The sequence below is a fragment of the Sminthopsis crassicaudata genome, chromosome 2, assembly GCF_048593235.1.
Source record: "Sminthopsis crassicaudata isolate SCR6 chromosome 2, ASM4859323v1, whole genome shotgun sequence".
Lineage (NCBI taxonomy): Eukaryota > Metazoa > Chordata > Mammalia > Dasyuromorphia > Dasyuridae > Sminthopsis > Sminthopsis crassicaudata.
In genome coordinates, this window is record NC_133618.1 from 236,771,284 (window position 1) to 236,791,510 (window position 20,227).

Consider the following 20,227-nt stretch of genomic DNA (forward strand, 5'->3'; position numbering starts at 1 on the left):
ACAATTACCAAGATTTTGACTGGTTGGTATATATGAATAGTATGAAACTCAAAAAAAAAAGTAGATAAGCTACTTAGTGGTGGCAAGAGAATGCAGAAGTGGCAATGGGGCGTAAGGAATAGTCCTTTTTGAACTGAGAAGAATAAAGATACTGCCAGTACTGGAAATGATGATCAAAGAGACTATGTCATCAAGGGGGAACTAGATCTCAGTTATTACAGGTATGGGAAAGGAAAAGATTTAAAATGAGAGCAAGTTTGTGCCTATATAACAAGCATTTCAGAGAGCAAAGCAGAAAGGTTTGAAGCATTCAGTTGCAATTTTAGAATGAGAGGATTGTTAGGAAATGGGAAAAAGTATTCAGATGGCAGAGAGTAAGGACTGGAGTTTGGATGAAGACCCACAGGGGTTCAGAATCACTGGAACTTATTGGATGTGGCCAGGTATGAGTAAAAAAAGCATAAGATCAGAGGGGAGGCCTAATTTCATTTCTCCTTTTCCCTGTGAAGACTGGAGATAGTGAAGTAAAAGATGGAAATTCTGCTATCTACCAAATGTGCTCTTTCTGTCCTCTCAGTAAACAAACACAGTAGAAGGAAGGTCAGTACTCTTCTCATCTGAAGCTGGAGATCAGGCAAGCACAGTAGGAGATGGAAGTCTTATACAGAGGAGCAGGAGTTCAGGGAAATCCCATTGGCACAATTTGCATAGATCAATATAAGTCACACTGGCCCCTTGCTGCCTTCCCTCAGGGATTCATGCAGTGGTGCCTGTGGTTTGGACATCCCCTATGCCTAGAAGACATTTTTCCTCACCACCCCTCCAAACTTCTGCTTCACAGAATTTCTTACTTCTTTTAAGACACAGCACAAACACAGCTTCCAACATAAATACCTTCCTGTTCTTCTCCATTGCTAGTGTCCTCTCTCCTTAACTATCTTGTGTTTATTTTGCACTTATGCTATTTGTTAAAGCCAAGAGGTTTTACTTGTTTAAACAAGAGGAAACAGAGACTGACTGTCCCAACTCTATGTCACACTTAGGCTTTTTAAAGAGGGAATAGATTAAGCAATAGTCAAGGGGTTACAGCATTTTCAGTTTTCTATGTTTACATTCTTAAACTCAGTAACTGTGTTTTACATTCTAAAATATTTTGCCTCATAAACATCATTGTAATTTCACAAGAATTTGCTTGTTATATCAATTCCGTCAACACTGCAACAGGATAGAGTCTGTCTTACTTTTCCTCTTAATCATGATGGCATATATCCTTCCAACTCAGAGGGTGATTGTAAGGATCAGATAAGAAGGTGCATATGAAAGCACTTGGTCAATTGTAAACACTACAAAAACTTTATTCATGAGCTGATGCTGAGAAAAACAAGCAGAATCAGGAATACATTGTACAAAATAACAGCAAGAATGTGTGATGATCAACTATGAAAGGCTTGGTTCTTTCTTCTCAGCAGTTTAGTGTTCCAAAGCAATTCCAATAGACTTTGGACAGAAAATGCCAATTAACACATGCTATGTTCCACTTCTTTTTTCCTTTTTTTTTTTTTTTTTCTACCATAGTTTTTCCCTTTTGGTCTAATTTTTCTCTCCCAACATAATTCATAAAGCAATATGTATAAAAATAAACTTACTATAATTTAAAAAAAGCAAACTTTATTACTATAATTATGATCTGTTAGAGAATAATGCAAGGCACATCAATATTTATAAACAAATATGCTATCTCCTTAAAGAAAATATATATTCCTTGAGAATAGAAATTATTTTATTTCTTTATTTGTGATTCCCAACTCTAGCACAGTGCCTGTCATGTAGGAGAATAGGATAGGACATGGATATTGAGCCCGTGATTTACTAATATAGGGAAGATCCAATGGGGATCTATCACTGTAAGTCAGCATATTTTCTCTATCATTATGGGTCAACACATATTTTTGAATTTATATTATTAGAAGACATTAAGGACCCAGTAGATAAAAGCAGGCATTCAATAAATGCTTGTTAATTGATTTCACTAAAATGTGTGTATGTGTGTGTGTGTGTGTGTGTGTGTGTGTGTGTGTGTGTGTGTGTAGCGCGATATGAGAAAGTATAAAAATTCAAAACACTTCAAGCACCAGTGGATACATTTAGACTTACCATCGCCCTCCACTATTAAATTTTAAAATTTTAGTTAGTTTAGCTTTGAGAAAAGGCAAACATTCAAACCATATATGCCTTTGCTCACCACAAAACTTCCAACAGATAATGAAGAAAATTCATATCTTAATATTCACCATCTTTTTAGAGAGATGGAAGGGGAGGAAGAGAAGAAATATTTCTTACCAGAAAATAGACAAAGATTTCAGAAGCCTCATCACAAAGCTACTACTTGTACAACTAGGCCCAAATAAGTATGCTCTTCTTTCCTATAAAGACAATTTTGTACTCTTCCTCATTGGCACACATAAGCCCAGTTGTAACTGTAGCTCTTACTACAGAACCTTTTCTGCTATAGCCTCTGGATGGTTTCAGTCAATTTTTGAAGTTTTCAAGGGAAAAAAATTTGTTTTAATTACCATGAGCTACAGTAGAAGAGAGGAAATGTAGTTTTCTGCACTATAGTATTTACAGTCAAGTCTTGGGCTTAATTCATATCTTAGACACCATTTATCAGCACACAATGAAAATGGGAATGATTTGAGTAGAGAAAAGGAGACAGATATAAGAAAAATTTAGAGGTAGACATCTCCTGAATCAGAGGGAAGAGTTAAAGAGACTTTGTGTTTGCAAATCTCTCTAATTGAAGAAATGGTGGTGTCCTTGGGGAAAAATAGGGAAACAGACCTAGTAGTGGTGTTGTTGGAACAAAAGGTATATCAAATTGTACATAAGAGATTTGCTGTTTCATGAACAATCTTCTTTTTTCTTATTCTATGTTAGGGAGTAAGAAATTCAGAGTAAAACAAATAAAATTCAAAAATAAATAAAAACTAAACCACCCACTCCCCAAAAAAGAAAACAAAAATGGGGAAGTCAGGAGATATGCATTTAAATAGTAAGTAAAATTTGGGATATGTGGAATTTGAGATGCCTATGGGACATTTGGCAGCTAGCTAGTATGATGGATAAAGTGTTGGGCTCAGACTTGAAAAGACCAGAATTTAAGCAAGTCTCTTCACCAATCTGAATTTTAAATCTGTAAAACTGGAATGACACCATCTGTTCTGACTACTTCAGAAGGCTATAGAGGCAACTAAATGAGGTAATGCACGTGAAGATACTTTGTGAGTTGTAAAAGCTTACGATGGTATCATTACAGAGGTGAGAGGAATAGCATAGTGTCCATAATATTAAACATTGTTAATATATTTTCAACCTAAACCTATCATTTGCTCTTCAGCTTGCCCATTTATAACAATGTTTCATATAACCAACTAAATCCTGTAACATTGTTTTGCCTAATATCCTGTTTTTAAAAAAAGCAAATTACTGATGTTAAAGGATGGTGTTATTTTAACACTTTTTAAATTTACTTCATGCTTCTGCCCTATAGCAGTTATTCTTATATCTCTAATCTCTTAGAAATGCTACTATTTCTTCTATGATTGACAATCAACATTCAAAAAGTTAATTAGATGTCAAAATGATGGTGACATTTAGTTCTCTACTGAATAAGAGATCAGATGATCTCTAAGAGAGCTTTCAACTCTAAAGTTCTATAACTTCATTTATTTGGTAAATAAATTTTAATACAGATAGCACCCTGATTTCAGAAAGAGCACATAGCATAGTGAATAAAAGATGAAATTCAAGTCAGGAAGACTTAGTTTCAGATCTTTATTCTGATATTTAACCAAACCACGGACAAGTTACTTAACCTTGCACAATCTCAGTTTATCTCAAAAATGGGAAAAATATTAGACAATTATAAAGTTGAAATGAAATAATGTATTTAAGCTACTTTATAAACTTGAACGGCTTCTATATCAGTTATCATTATAATCATCATATTACATTACTCCCAATTCATTTAGCATTTCAGTGTGACAGATTATCTTCAAATACACAATTATCTACACATATATCCAGGACATCCTTGGAAAATAAATCAACAGGTATTATATTAAGCATCTATTATGTGTCAGGCAGTGTGCTAACTTACTGGAAATAAAAACAAAGACAAAAAATACAGTCCCTACATTCAAGGAGTTCACAGCCTAATGAAGGAGACAATGTACAAACAACTATATGCCAACAAGAAATATACATGATAAACTGGGGATCATCAACAGAGAGAAGTCACTAATTTTGAGGGGATCAGAGAAAAGTACTAGAAGGGAACAGGCAAACATTGGCAAGAGACATATTTAGCATCTGAAAATGGATTGAAAAAGAAAACAAGAGTCACCTGTGTTATCTATCAAAACATCAATTTCAAGTCTCTCTTCCAACAAAGTATCTTCCATCCACAAGTCAAAATAACTCAATATTTAATAGCAATATATAAATAACAATAACACTGTTCTATAACTCATATTATAAACATCAGGTAAGGCGTAACAAAGATCTGATATAGATTATAACAGAAAAAAAATTAACTGCATATCAATATATCAAAAAAACAGAGAAATTTTTATTTTTTTCCTTTTTTAAAAAAATAAAAACCTAGAATTACTTACTTGGGTGTAAATGCTAAATATGTGGCTTTGTACTTCATCCATTGAATCTAATCCATAAGCAACTGTTCCAAGGTGGAGTCGTTTAAAGACCATCTCATTTTGAGTAAGAGTTCCTGTAACATATGAAATTAAAAAGGAATTGTACAAACAAAGCTAAAGCAGCCAAGATTAAAAGGAAAGCAGAAAAATGAAAAGAAAATTACAATAAATTTCTCTGATGAAGGCCTCATTTGTCAAATATATAGAGAACTGAGTCAAATTTATAAGAATGAGTGATTTCCCACTGGATAAATGGCCAAAAGATATGAACAGGCCATTTTCAAAGGAAGAAATCAAAGTTTTCTATAATCATATGAAAAAAATACTCTTAAATACCATTGATCAAAGAAATGCAAATTGAAACAACTCTGAGGTACCACCTCACACATATCAGATTGACTAATATGACAGAAAAGGAAAATGACAAAATAGTGGAGGGGAATGTGGGACAACTGAGACACAAATGTACTGTTGGTATGGTTGTGAACTAGTCCAACCATTCTGGAAAGCAATTTGAAACTATGCTCAAAGGGCTATAAAACTGTTTATACTCTTTGACCCAGCAATAGTATTAGTAACACTATATCTCAAAGGGTTGTTTTTTTTTGTTTGTTTGTTTTTTTAAAGAAAAGAAAAAGAAAAGGGCTTATATGTTCAAAAATATTTATAGCAGCTCTTTTTGTAGTGATAAAGAATTGGAAATTGAAAGGCTGCTCATTAGTTGGGGAATGATTGAGCAAGTTATGGTGTATGATTATGATGAAATATAAATGTGCTATAAGAAATAATAGGGAGGGGCAGCAAGATGGTGCAGTGGATAGAGCATTAGCCCGAAAGTCAGGAGAACCTGAGTTCAAATCTGGCCTCAGACACTGTTCTCAGAAAAATCCAAAATCCAAGAGAATTCTGAAGGATTTAATGAGGAAAAAAAAAATGCTATGTATCTCCAGAAAAAGGACTGATAACTTCTGAATGCAGATCAAAACATACTAAATTTTATTTTCCTTATTTTTTCTTGTTTTTTTTGTGTGTGTTTTCTTTTAAAACATGACTAATATGAAAATGTCTGGCAAAACAGCATATGTATAACTTGTATCAAATTGATTGCCTTCTCAATGAGAAGAGGAGAAAAAGAATTTAGAATTCAAAATTTTTAAAAACAAATGTTAAAATCACTTTTACATGTAACTGAAAAAAAATTTTTTTTAAAAAGGATCCTTATAACAATTCCTAAAATGAATGACCATCCCCATTTCCAGGAAGAGAAAATCCCATCAAAGAAGCAACCTCCTCCCATTCTCCAAAAAGTTCCAAGAAGCAGTTCCTTTCAAAAGAATCTTCCAAAAGAAAAAAAATTTCTATTAATTTCAATTACATAAAAAACAGGGGGGGGGGGCAGCTGGGAGGCAGCTAGGTGGCACAGTGGATTGAGCACCAGCCTTGAATTCAGGAGGACCCTAGTTCAAATCTGGTCTCAGACACTTAACACTTCCTAGCTGTGTGACCCTGGGCAAGTGACTTAACCCCAGCCTCAGGAAAAACAAAACAAAACAGGAAGATAAAGGGGTTCCCATTAGTTGGTGACTTGGCTGAACAAATTATGTTATATAAAGGTAGAGAAACACTATTTCATAAGAAATGAATTATTGTGCCATAAGAAATGAAAATAGAGATAGTTTCAGAAAAAAAAAATAGGAAGACTTTAATGAAGGGGTACAGCATGGAGTGAGCATACTAGGAGAACAATTTATAAAACAATAGCAATGTAAAGAAAAGCAACTCTGAAAGACTTAAGAAACTTGATTAATACAATGACCAACTATCATACCAAAGGCTTGATGATGAAGTCTGAGCCTACCACCTCCTGAAAGAGAAGTGAACTCAAAATACAGAATGAGATATATCTCTTTACACAGGACCAATCTGGAAAATTGTTTTGCTTGACAATGTGTATTTGTTACAAAGACTTTCTTTTTCCTTTTTCTCCAGTGGAGAAAAGGTAGTAGCAAAAAGAAGAAAAAGAGTATTAGTTGATTGAAAAAACAATTTTAAAAAATCTACCTGACCACATGAAGAAAATATTATGCTGAAGCATTCACTCTGCATAGTAAGTAGCTACTACTTTCCAACGAAGAAATTACCTGTTTTGTCTGTGAGTAAATAGGAGATCCTCCCAAGCTGTTCAGGAATTGTGCTGGAACGAACCACAGTGCCAGGAATTTTGGAATCCCTGCGAATCACCCAGCTATATACAATCTTTCCCATGTCTAAGTTGACACGCAAACTGTCCAGAAAAAAAAAATATATATATATATATATCAGGATTTGAAAAATCTGAGAAAGCATTTTCAATCTAAGTGACACATTACTGAACAATGTTCTTAAGTTCACATTTACCTATATATTGACTAATTGCCAAAATCCAAACATTATTTGTTTTTCTGATGTAATCACCATACCACTCCTTTGCACTGATACAGTACTTTCTTATCTCTTCTGTTGCATGTATGCCTCCAGTCAGATCTTTTTGTCAATATGGTAGAACTCTTCAACTAGACCATCATGACTTATTTCTACTCAAGAAATTTTTACTCAACTCCAAATATATAGGTATGTAAAACAGAGGCATACAAATCAAATATTTATTGATAATAAATGATAATTTTACAACCTTCCCATTCAGTTACATGACCCCATATAGGGTTGTGAACCACAGTTTAACAAGCTTTGAACTAGATTATGAGTTCTCTGAGGGTAAGGACTATGTCTCTGTTTTTCTTTTGTTCCCTATAGTTTCTAGAATGAGTCCTCATACTTCAAGGTCAACCAACAAATGTTACTGAGTACAGGAATAGATTCCTAAGAGCTATAGGGGACTTTGAAAGTCATCTAAACCATCATTCCGTAGATGTGAAGAGGTCCAAAGACTTGATCAAGGTGACTAGAAATAGCAAACATCAGAGATAGAAGGAACAGATAGATTAAAGGATAAATGAGTTAATGAAAGGATAAATGACTGTCCCTAATACAACTTTTTGGATCATTTATTCTTTCAAATAATAATTTAAGTATCTTATGTATGTATAAGTTTGCTTTAGGCATGCTGAGAAGACATAATCTCTCAGGCCACATTTTCTTTGATTATAAAATGAAGCTGCAGAGGTGGGAATGGGAGTAAGAACAAGATCTCTGACATTCCTTCTCTAAATCTATGATTCCAGAAATTAGTCTGCTCTAAAAGGGAAAACAACCATGTAGATAAGAAAATAAAGTCTAATTATAAAAGAGGCAGCATAGTATTATGGAAAGAAGATTGAATTTGGATTTAGAAGAAGTGGATTTGAACTCGACTTTGTCAATTTTTTGCTATTGTGAGCTTGTGCAAAAAACATCATTTCTCTTTCTCTGTCTTCATCTAGAAAATGAGAGGCTTAAATCATCTAATTACTAAGGAGCCTTCTAACCCTATGATTCCATGATGCCTTCTCTTAAAGAATGGTAAGATGAAAAGGATGAAGTAATTAAAATAGGAAGACTCAAGCCCTATCACTTACTGATTGTGTGACTAAGACATTTTCCCTCGCTGTAACTCAGAGAATAGGAACCACTATCTACTTCATAAGGTTGTATAGAAAGCACTTTATAAATCACTATAGGAAATAAGTTATTGTTTTTGTTATCTCATGAAATATCTAAAGAAAATAAAAGCAATACATAACGAAGCTTGTCCTTATTCTTGTTCAGTCATTTGATTCTTCTTGACTCCATGGACCATGCTGTCTGTGGCACTTTCTTGGCAAAGATACTAGAGTGGTTTGTCACTTCCCTTTGCAGATCATTTCACAGATAAGGAAACTGAGGCAAACAGGGTTAAAGAACTTGCTCAGGGTCACACTGCTAGTAAGTGTCTGAGGTCATATTGGAATTCAGGTCTTTCTGACTTCAAACCCAGTGCTTTATCCACTGAGCCACCTAGCTTCTGCTTAAAGTTTCTATGAACTTTAAAAATTAGAAGATTCCATTAATAAATATTTATTGAGTGCTCTGTAAATTACTAGCCCCATGTTAAATGTTGAAAGATCACGTGGTCTTTGCAAAGGTGGGAGATGATAGGTGCAGAATATCGTATACTTAGCAAAAACAATTAATACCTTGGGCAGTTTTGGTGAATTGTTTTTTTTTTTTCCCCCTCTCTTTTTTATCCTTTGTTACAAAGGACAGCTTACTTAGCATAGCCAGGTAGTCAATAAATAATTTTTAACTAAATATTAGAAGTATAAGAGAGAAGAGGTATATATGTGTATACATATATATATCCAAAAATGATAGGGATATAAAAACAAAAGATACCAATATTTTAAAAGAGGGAAGGTGAAGATCATTTTATTGGATAATTAAAAAGATTTCATGGGGAAAAATAAGGTCACCCAACCTAAAAAACCAAAGTCCTATTGGAGCTCTACTTGTTATTAAGACAATTAAAATCTCACAATTCTATAGCACTTTAAAGTTTAATAATTTACTCTGCCAATTTTACAACACAAAAGTGAGACTTAATGTTATAGAATATTATTGTTCTGTAAGAAATGATTACAGGATGATTTTAAAAAGACATGGAGAGATTTACATGAACTGATACAAAATGAAGTGAGTAGAACCAAGAGAACTTTGTACACAGCAACAACAAGATTATGTGATGATTAACTCTGACAGACATGGCTCTTTTCAACAATGAGGTGAATCAGGTCAATTCTAATAGTCGTGATGGAGAGAGCCATCTGCATCCAAAAAGAAAACAGGGGACCAAATGTGGATCACAACATAGTATTTTGACCTTTTTTGGGCTGTTTTTTTTTTTTTTCATTTTCCCCCTTTTTGGTGTGATTTTCCTTGTGCAGCATGATAAATGTAGAAGTATGCATAGAAGAATTATACATATTTAACATTTTTTTAAAAAATTTTTAAAAAGCAGACTTAAAACATTAGCTGACTTGCTATTCATTGTAGAGCAGAACCCTAACTCATGCTTCTTCCTTGATTTTCATTCCTGCATTGTCTCTATTAAACACTATCGATCTATCCAAAAGAATAATCTCTCTTTTAATAGTCCAAAAGGTCACCGGGCATGATCTTGAAATAAGAAACTGTATATTAAAGAAGTCGAATACACACTGAAATGATCACAACATGAAAACGCAGGTTCCTCAAACTTTTTACCTGATGGGAATGATGTTGGAAAACAAGAGAAGGAATCTAATGATCTGCAGATACCAACGGCCAGCAAAGTGCTGCAATGCCACCATGACGAGAGACACCACAACCAAAGCTCCAAACAATATCTTCGTGAGGCAGTTCACTTCTAGGTCAAAAAGGCCAATCTTGAAGAAAACAGGAAAAAGGGAAAGGCAGTCTGAGATATTTCACCCTGTGACTGTATACCTGGCTAGAAACCAATTGTTACACCTGAAGAAATGCATACCTTTCATTTAAGGTTCTTCATCCACATGGATATTAAAAGGATGAGATAGAGTCAGCATGGGATAGAGGAAAGAGCACTAGATTTGGAGTCAAGAGACTTGAGTTCAAATCATGTCAAATCTGGTACTTACTACCTGACCTGGAGCAAATTACTTCCTCTATTTGGTCCTCATTTTCCTCATCTATAAAATGAGGAAATTGGAATAGGTGTTGTCTAAAATCCTGCCAGTTCTACCTCCTATGATATCTGATTCCAAGGCAATTGGGTTCTGAATGCTAGAACTCAAAAGCACAAGTCCAGAGAATCTTCATAATGACCTTTTCTTCCCTTTCCTAGACATAAGGAGAAGAGGTTACCAATGGAACAGCAAGCACAGTGGAAAGAGTACTGACCTTTGAGTGAGAAAACCAGGATGCAAATTCCACTCCTGTTACTTGGCTTTGTAACCTTGACAAAAATCACTGGTTTTATTTTACTAGGTCTCCAGTTTGCTCAATAGAGAGAAGTTTACACTGAATTATCTTCCAGTTTCTTTCCTATTTTTATATTCTACATACTATAAGTCAGTTTGGATCCAAGAGATCAGTTTTTCTCACCATGAAATCCCTTCTTCATATGTTAAAAAAAAAATAAAAATAAAAAGTGTACCAATTCAAGCTGACAAAATAGCCTTGCAGATTAGATCAGAGAGGTTTATCAACAAAGAAAACAAAGATCTAGATAAAAAAAAAAATTTATATGTGTAGAGGTGTGTGTGTGTATGTGTGTGTGTGTAATTTATTTATTTATAGGTATATGTATGTGTATATGTAGATATATATGTATATGTATATATATATATATATACAAACATATTTACCGACTGCCACAAATACAATACTTAAAATCTTTACATTATGATTTATTTATTATTCTATGTTTAAATGGTATTTGCAAACTAGAGATGATACAATTATTTCACAATTGAAATGCTACAATTCCTTCCCATTAGATTTAAATATCTTTATTTAAAAGATTTAAAGACAACACAGGAGCTGTCTTTCTTTTTATAAATTGAATTCCCAGGGCTTAGCATAGTGCCTGGCATATAGTAGGCAATTAATAATGGATTGAAATCCCAAAAATAAAAAAATAAATATACAATTAAAAGGAAAAAAAATTAATTCAACTGCAAGGTCTCTGTTCCATTTTTTTTTTAATCAGAAAAATCAGTGATTTTTATCTATATTAGAGAACTCTGCATGAACAATTCTCTATACCAAGGCAGTGTTTTGCCCAGGATGAAAAGGCCAGGATCAGTTAGAGAGAAAACTCATTCAGGTCTTCCTGTCTCCAAGTATATTTCTCTATCACTACATTACGTTCCCTTTCTATAAAATTCCATATATGACATGACAATTCACCATAAATAGATCTAAATCACTCCAGACTTGAAGTCAAGAGACTTGGGTTTCATTCTTGACTCAACAATAACTCAACATATAATCTTGGTCAAGTCACTTTCGAATTCTGTTATCTCAGCTCTGTAAAAAGAAGTTGAAGTAAATAATTTATAATTTCCCTTCCTACGACTAGAAGCTATGATTCTATGAATTCCTTTTCCTAATTCTTAAAGTCTCAGAATCTGACATAATTCTAAACAGCAGTTACTACCCTACAAAAAAATTCATCACCAATATATGGCTTTGCAATTATTTTCAAATTCTAAAACCAAGGATCCTTAATTTTCTTTGCATCCTGAATCCCTTTACCAGTATGATGAAGTCTATGAACCTTTTCTCAGGATGTTTTTAAATACATAAAATACTAGGATTAAAAAGGGAACTAATTGTATTGAAATTAACACTCTTCTAAGCTAATTGTACCTTTCACATAGAAACTGATATGACAGACTATATTTTAAAATACTATTCCCTGCCTAAAGCTGTCATCTGTGCATCTCGGACAAAATTAAGCTATCATACCCACTAAGTTACTGTTCCCTGGAGGTTTTGAGCATTCTCTATAATAAATGCGATTTGATTTATGGCTAAACATTCATAACCTTAGAGCTGGAAAGATTTTCAGAGGCCATCTAGTCCAAGGCCCTCAGATTATAAGAGGAAATCTTGAAGTCAGGAGAATTAAGGTGATTTAATTTCAATATTTCAAGGACCAATGATTTCATTCATGGGAAGATTCCTTCTACCAGCAGATAGAAAGCAACCCAGCAAACTCCTTAGTTATGTCATGAGTTGCATTTAAAAAATCAATTGTCAATCAACATGATGATGAACCACACTTAGGTAAATCAGTTCTTGGAAAAGAGACACAAAGTCTAACATACTACCCCTATCTATACCCTTTTTAGCCTGGAATATTTTTTGTTTCTCTAAAGCAGGAATTTTATTTATTATATTTCAATTCATACAGCTTGAAGTTCATGAAATAGATTAGCCTAGCAAAAATGACTAATTTGTTTCTTAAGGAGAAAAAAATAGGTGTTGGGGAGTTAAAATTAAAAAAAGGAGGGGGAGTTCCAATTTCCCTGGATCAAGGAATGTACAAAAGAAATGGGACACTGTGTTTGGAAGGGAAGGAAGTTCACCTGTTAATATGAGGAATGTTTCTGCTGATTCCAGATGTAGATACTTTAATCAGGACAATGGCAAGAGAGAACTAACCCTAGAGACCTATAAGAGTGAGTGTATTCACAAAAGATTTGCCATGAACCCCTGGGGAGAATTTATCAGAAGGGTATCTGGGTTATCCCAAAATAAATCCCTAATGCCCATAGAGATCAGCATCTTCTGAATCAATTTAAAACATGTTCCCAAGTGTCCCAACCATTTATTAAAGCCTAAGCAGCTTTCTGCCTATTTTGTTTCTCTTCTAACCATAGCTCCAAATATACCTTCTTAACAACCAACAAACATTAAGTGCCTATAATGTATCTGACAGCAAAAGAGCACTGGTAATACAAATATAATCAATGAATTGCTAAATATTATTGTTATTTATTGCTAATACCTAACATCCATATCTTTAGTAATAATACATATTAAAATAGTACTGAATTGGTTTCCATTTGTGCAGGCTCCCTCTAACCTACCTTACTTCTTGGATTGGAAGTATTCATGACACTTCTTAGTTCCCGACCAGTATAAAGGACCACACCCACAACTGTGCCTAAAGACACAAACATTGTAAAAAGAAAAGACCAAATGAAATATTAGTGAAGATATTGCTATTCCCAAATAAAATAAACTGTTTTTTGGGGAGAGGTTGATGAGGGAAGGGGCTGACATAAAGAATTGGCAAGAACAATGATAATGGAGTTAAAGATCTGGGATTTAATTTCCAGTTGGGTGAGGAAAGATATTTTATAAATTGTATATGCTAAAGAAATATAAACTATTAAGTTATGGTCCCTAAATGCCACATTTTTCAATCATCAGAGCTGATGGTACCCAATGTAACACAAGTGAGATTCTAAGAAGCTTAGTTTTATTCAATTTATTTCAAACGGTCAGTGACTGAGATGTGACTAGATCTATTTAAAGTTAATAACAAGAAACTTTAAAATTTCTGAGGTATTTCAAATATAGATTAAGATAGTAATCAAAAATCTTCTAGAGAATTATTTCACAACCACCACAACGAGTATGGAGATACTCGTAAGATACCCTTTGGAGAAGAGAGACAATTTGAATCATATTGCGGGAACTCCTACTAAAGTTCTCCCCTGAAGCTTCTTCATCGAATGAAGATAAGTGTATGTTCTCATCAATCTTAACAATGAAGTATAAGTTTTCTCAAGTTTCACCAAAGCTATAAAGACTTTAAGTCTAGCCACAGAACATGAATGTGGTATTCTAGGAGCAGTCAAACTATGTTAAAGAAGTTCATAAGAAAAGTGGCCAAAAATGGATGATTTTTTTAAGATTCATCAGACTTTCAATTAAAACAAGTTTGTGCAACCTACACTAGTTGACAGGATTACCATGCTAGTAAAATCACAAATCTTTTCAAGTATTTGGAAATCCATTCAAACTACAGTAGATTACAATTTGAAACTATACATTAATCTCTCTTTTTAGAAAACCAAGCCTGAGATTCTTAAAAGCAATACAGATAAAATTGTCACTAAATTCTGCTACTGATTCTAGTAATAACATTCTAGTGATTTTAATGATTCAGGAATAGAAAATTAAATCTTGGTACCCACTATATCCTTTGGAAACCTGATAGAGTATTGTATAAAAAGGGGATTCCAGCTATAAAGCCAACTGGAATCGTCCAATCAGGAGAAGTGATTAATCTTCCACATGGCTAGGCTATACTTGCTAAAGACTCATGCCCAGTTTAACAGTGTCACCTCTGAAGTTCAGTAAATATTAGCTGCCAAGTTGTTTAAAGAAGGTAATGAAGCACAGCCACACTAACAGCATGGAAGCAACCTCTCTGAAAAACAATGTCACTGGGATATGACAACTGTTGTTTTGTCACATGAAATGGAAGTCATATTATTTTTAATTATCTTTATTTTTTTTAAATCATATTAAAAAAAATTTTTTTAGGTAAAACTTCCATCTTTGTCCCTCCATGTGCCTTCTGAGATCTAAGAGACTGATTCTAATTCCCCTGACACACAAAAAAAACCCTAAAATAACTGAAGATGACCATCATGTCAGCCTCAAGTCTTCTGTTCTCCAAGCTGAACATCTTCCAATTCTTTCAAGTGATGCTTATTTGAAATGAACATCCTGATCACTCTCCTCTGGATATAATCCAGTTTAGTGATGTCCTACCTAAAATGTGGCACTTAGATGTAAACAAAATGTTCCACACATGATTGGACCAGAACAGAAGTAAACAGAAATAACAACTCTCTATTCCTTGATTCTCTCTCAAAATGCATTGAAGATTAAACTAAATTGCTTTAGCTGCCATATTACAGATTAAAGTCCATGATGACACACAAGCCTTGTATGTAGAAACTGACATCTATACCAATACATTCCAATTTTACTTAGATTTTATTAAACCCAAATATAAGCCCAAACATTTATCTTTTCCTATAAAATTTCATTTATTTGATATGGCCCAAGGTTCTCATTTGTTATTATCTTTTTGGATCCTGACTCTGTCCCCCAACATAGATTTGCCTTTTTATTATCTGAAAATCTGAAAAGCATGCCTCTTTTTTAAAACAGATAAAAAATTGAGCCACCTAATACTCATCTGAGAATTTTGCTTTTGCAAAAATGTGCATCCATATAAAGTCAAAAGCCTTTAGTAGTAAAAAATAAATGAGAAGGAACAACAATGCTCTTAACACAAAGTTACAAAATAATCACTGTTGTGTATTCATAGTTTTTAATGACAGGGGAAATACAGCACTTTAGAAAAAGTGAAAGTTTCCTGAAAAGTTTTATTCTCTTCCATGGTTTTAAACCAACAGGCAAACCAAATTAACTTAACGAACATTTATAGGCACCTACTGCATGTAGACTTAGCTGCTGCTTGCAGCACCACTGGATCTATAAATAACGTATGCTCTGTTAAGAGAATAGCATTCATACATTCTCATATTAGAGATGGAAGAGATGTTGAGGGTCATCTTAACCAACCCTATTTTATAGATAAGGTAATCCAGAAAGGTCAAGTTACTTACACAAAGATACTCAGGTAAAAAGTGGTAGAACTACAATTTGAATCCAGATCTTCTAGATGGTATGAATTAAAGTCTCTCATAAACATGCAACTAATCCTCAGAAAGAAACACAAAAATCTGAAAGATGTTTTACACACACATACACACACAAACACACACACACACACACACTCACACACACGTGCAGAATAAGCCCAAATTCTCAAACCAAAGGATCTGAAATTTTCTTCTAAATTAGTTTTAATATGTATATTTTTTTCTGGATATAATGCACATTTAGAAAGTTCAGAACCTTCACTTTAACATTTTATATGCCTTCTTAGCCAGCTGGCTGAGTGAAGAAAGCTGAGCATTCTCATCAGCAGATGGCAGGCTACTCCTGCAGCAGCTAAGACCCCCTTCAGTGGTCCCTGTGGCTACAGCAGATGGTAGAGATGAGAGACTCTAAAGAACTCTGGTCTGAGGGTAGTCCACAGACTCCATGACACTGCTGAACTGCACTAGTCCACTCCAATTAGCTGCAGTCTGGTCTTTAGAACAATGCTTCTCCGATAAATTGGGACTATAATGACAGAACCACAAGAGCTATTATGAGAGCCTAAGGGTCTGAAGGCTTCTGGAACAAAATACAAGAAATTTAGCCTGCTTTCATACTGAAAAGTTCTACTTAAAGTATTTTCAACAAATATATGATTTCATGGCTAATATTTTAGAAGAAAAATACTACTAGCATGAAAATTTTGTCACAGAATACCTATTTAATACCATGCCTACCATACCCAGGGAGGATTCAACTGAAAACAATTGGAAGGCATATAAAATGTTAAAGCATAATTTTTAAAAGGGGAGGAAATTTTGGATAACAACCTTTAGTAATCAGAAATATGTTTTCTGCTCTAAATCTTTAAAGAAAAATCCAAATAAAGTACACATGTATATGCAAAAACAAAATTGAGACAGAAAATCCAAGACCTTTTTATTGACACTTCATTTTTGTATATCTGTATGCAACTGAAAAGAATATGATCAATTATTTAGTTATCATCAGTCTTTTTATTCACTATATCTGACTAGCTGAAGTTGATATTAAAATAGGGCAGTATGATAATATTGGAAAATATTGGAGATAAAGTTAGAGGATTTGAGTTGAATTCCTCTCTGCTACCTATTATTCCTGTCACTTTGGCTAAGTCATTTTCCTTCTTTCAGTTTTAGCTTTTTCCTTTGTAAAGGGAAAGGAATTATACTAAGTGATTTCTTTAATCTCTTTCAATTTGTAATCCTATGAATATAATCTCTCAATATTTAGTTACAGTCACTGTCCTTGATTAAATTCTCTGCATCTACCCTAACTGATCTGTTGGTAAGTTTTGTTGAACTTAGGCTCCCAATTCTGGGGATTTTCACCAGCTATCCCCCAAACATAGACTAATTAATTTTTTCCATCTTCACTTTTAGCTTCACTGATTTCCTTCAAGTTCCAGCAAAAATCCATTTTCTATAAGAAGTCTTTCCCAATCCTTCTCAATTCCAGTTGATGTTTATCATTTCCTATTTTTTCTGTACAAAGTTTGCTTATACATGGTAATTTTTATGTTGTCTCCCTCATTTGTCTATGAGCTCTTCGAGGGCAAGAACCATCTTGTCCCTTTCTTTGTATCCCCAGAACTTAATACAGTGCCTTGCCCTTAGTAGGTGCTTAATAATTTTTACTGACAGAACTGCTTTCTGTCTCCCCCCTTCATAATTATTTGCTATAAAAAGATGGCATATTAGGTAAGACACAAGGGAGTAATGTCCTTGAAATAAAGATAATATGAAAACAAAAGACATCAATAAAAATTTAAAATAAAAAAAATTAAGGCAATAATCTTTTTTAAAAGAAAAAGAATTATGTAAAAAAATGACAATACACAAGGTCAGAAATAAATAGAAAAGGACTAAACATAGTAATGTAGTGTAACAAAGGATAACTAAAAGTCAGAATTTCATTAATGTCAATACAATTTATTGACAGCAGAAACCATAGAATCTGGGAGGTTTGGGGGATTTTTTTTGGTCTCTCTTTGTGTCCCCAGCATTAGCATAGTGCTTGACTTTTAGTAAATGCTTCACAAATGTTTGATGACTGCTTGAAAAAATCTAGCAGAAGACCCCTAGTATGCTGAATGAATTCCCAAAAGAAGAGTTATAGGAAGATATAGTATATTGGTGCACTGGAAAAGACAGGGGAAATAATGGTCTTCCCTCTTAAAAGACTACCTTCATTGTAGTAAACTGGTAGCCACAGAAGAAAATGAAAAACTACTCTTGTATAAAAACTTGTGAGCATCTAAAGCTAAATTTATTGGAATGAAATAATCAGCTGTTTCTGGTTTGGGACATAGCTTTAATTGCCCTAGCAATATAGTTATTCTAATTTAGGGCATATCCTTCTCAAACCTGGCAGAAGTCTCTGGCTTCAGGCATATGGCCAATCTATGCTTGTTTAACTGTTAACAGCAGGAACATAGGTCCTTTAATTTCACAGTAGCCTGAAGGTGAGGCATTAGTCTTTCTATAAAAGAAGAAAACTCACTTACTCAACTTGATTATGAAGCTCCTTTTATCAAATTTTTTCTTATTTTTAATTTCTACTCCCAATAGGGTTATGGAATCAAAGTCCAAATTTAACATTCCTTAGACATATCTTTATTTTTTTGGGGGGGGGAGGGAGAAAACTGGGGCAATTGGGGTTAAGTGACTTGTCCAAGGTGACACAGCTAAGAAGTATTAAGTGTCTGAGATCAGATTTGAATTCAGGTCCTCCTGACTGTGAGGCTGGTGTGCTATCCACTGCACTAACTAGCTGCCTCGACATATCTTTATATATGTTCTGGCCATTCCAGAATGGGAAAAGGAACCTTAGAAAGGTGCTCTCGGAATTTTTGTCAAACAATGTAGAACTGATGACGAACTGATCCTTGTATCATAACAATGTATGAGTATGAGTATACTCACACCCATCAGACTAGTTAAGCTAACAAAAAAAAAAAAAAAAAGGACAAATGCTGAAGAGATTGAAGGAAAATAGGCAAAGTAAAATACTGTCAGCAATCCTGTGAGCTAGTCCAGCCATTTTGGAAAACAATTTGGATCTAAGCCCAAAAAACTATTAAACTCTGAACCAGCAATCTCATTATTGTTTCTATATCCTAGAGAGATAAAAGAAAAAAGGAAAAGATCCACATGTGAAAAATATTTATAGCAGCTTTTGTTGTGGTGACAAAAAATTGGAAACTAAAGAAGTATCCATTAATTTGGGGAATGATTCTACACATTATGCAATGAATATGAAAAAAAAAAAACTGGAAAGACATGTATATACTGACACAAAGTAAAATGAGCAGAACCAGAAAAATTTAGATAGTAACAGCAATACTAATTGTTTTGAAAGACTTAAGAGCTCTCATCAGTACAATGACCTACCACAATTCCACAGGGCTTAAGATGAAACATGTTCTCAACCACCAGATACAGAACTGATGGGCATGGAGTGCAGAATGAAGCATACCTTTTCTCTTTCTTTTCAATTTTTTAGAAAAATAGTTTTGAAACATTTTTTTTAATGGTGGTAAAGAATTGGAAATTGAGGGCATGTATTATCAATTAGGGAATGGTTAAATGAGTTGTTATATATACTGTGATAGAATACTATTGTGCTATAAGAAATGACAAGGAGGAAGCTCCCAGAAAAACCTGAAAAGTTTTACCTGAAGAGATGCAAAATGAAATGAGCAGAACTAGAAGAACATTGTATATAGTAACAGAACTATTACAAGATGATCAACTGTAAATAACTTAGTTATTCTTAGCAAAATAACAATTCAAAACAATTCTAAAAGACTTATGATAAAAACCGCTATTGATCTCTAGAGGAAAAAAACTGATGGAGTCTGAATGTAGGTTGAAGTATATTTTTTCTTTATTTTTCTTGAGCTTTTGTCTGTGTTTTGTTTCATAGAAGAATTAAATGAAAACATGTTTTGCATGACTGAACATGCATAACCTATATCACACTGCTTGAAGGAGAAAGATAATTTGGAACTCAAATTTTTAAAAAGTATTTACATTGTTTTTATATGTAATCAGAGAAAAATAGTAAATTAAGAAAAAGTACATAGCTAATATGGAAATTTGGTTGCATGAAAATACATATTTACAGTGAGTTTTGTTTTTCTTGCCTTCTCCTAGGTGAAGGAAGGAGGTAAGGAGAAGGAGAGAATTTGAAACAGAAAAAAAAGGAATGAAAAAATCTTTGTGCCTTAAAACAAACAATTTTTTTAAAAAAGAAGAAATGATGAAGGGGATGGCTCCTTGGAAGACTTGTATGAACTG

General features: G+C 33.7%; 1 protein-coding gene across 2 annotated transcripts in view; it reads right to left on the reverse strand.

Moving 5' to 3' along the window:
• ATP9A (ATPase phospholipid transporting 9A (putative)) overlaps positions 1-20,227 on the reverse strand; it is a 148,527-nt gene that overhangs the window by 58,384 nt on the left and 69,916 nt on the right. For both annotated transcript variants that reach the window (XM_074288613.1, XM_074288614.1), the window contains 4 exons: positions 13,286-13,362; positions 9,933-10,093; positions 6,857-6,999; positions 4,677-4,789 (listed from right to left, as the gene is read on the reverse strand). In XM_074288613.1, the coding sequence (XP_074144714.1) occupies positions 4,677-4,789; positions 6,857-6,999; positions 9,933-10,093; positions 13,286-13,362 (494 nt within the window). The remainder of the gene's footprint in view (positions 1-4,676; positions 4,790-6,856; positions 7,000-9,932; positions 10,094-13,285; positions 13,363-20,227) is intronic.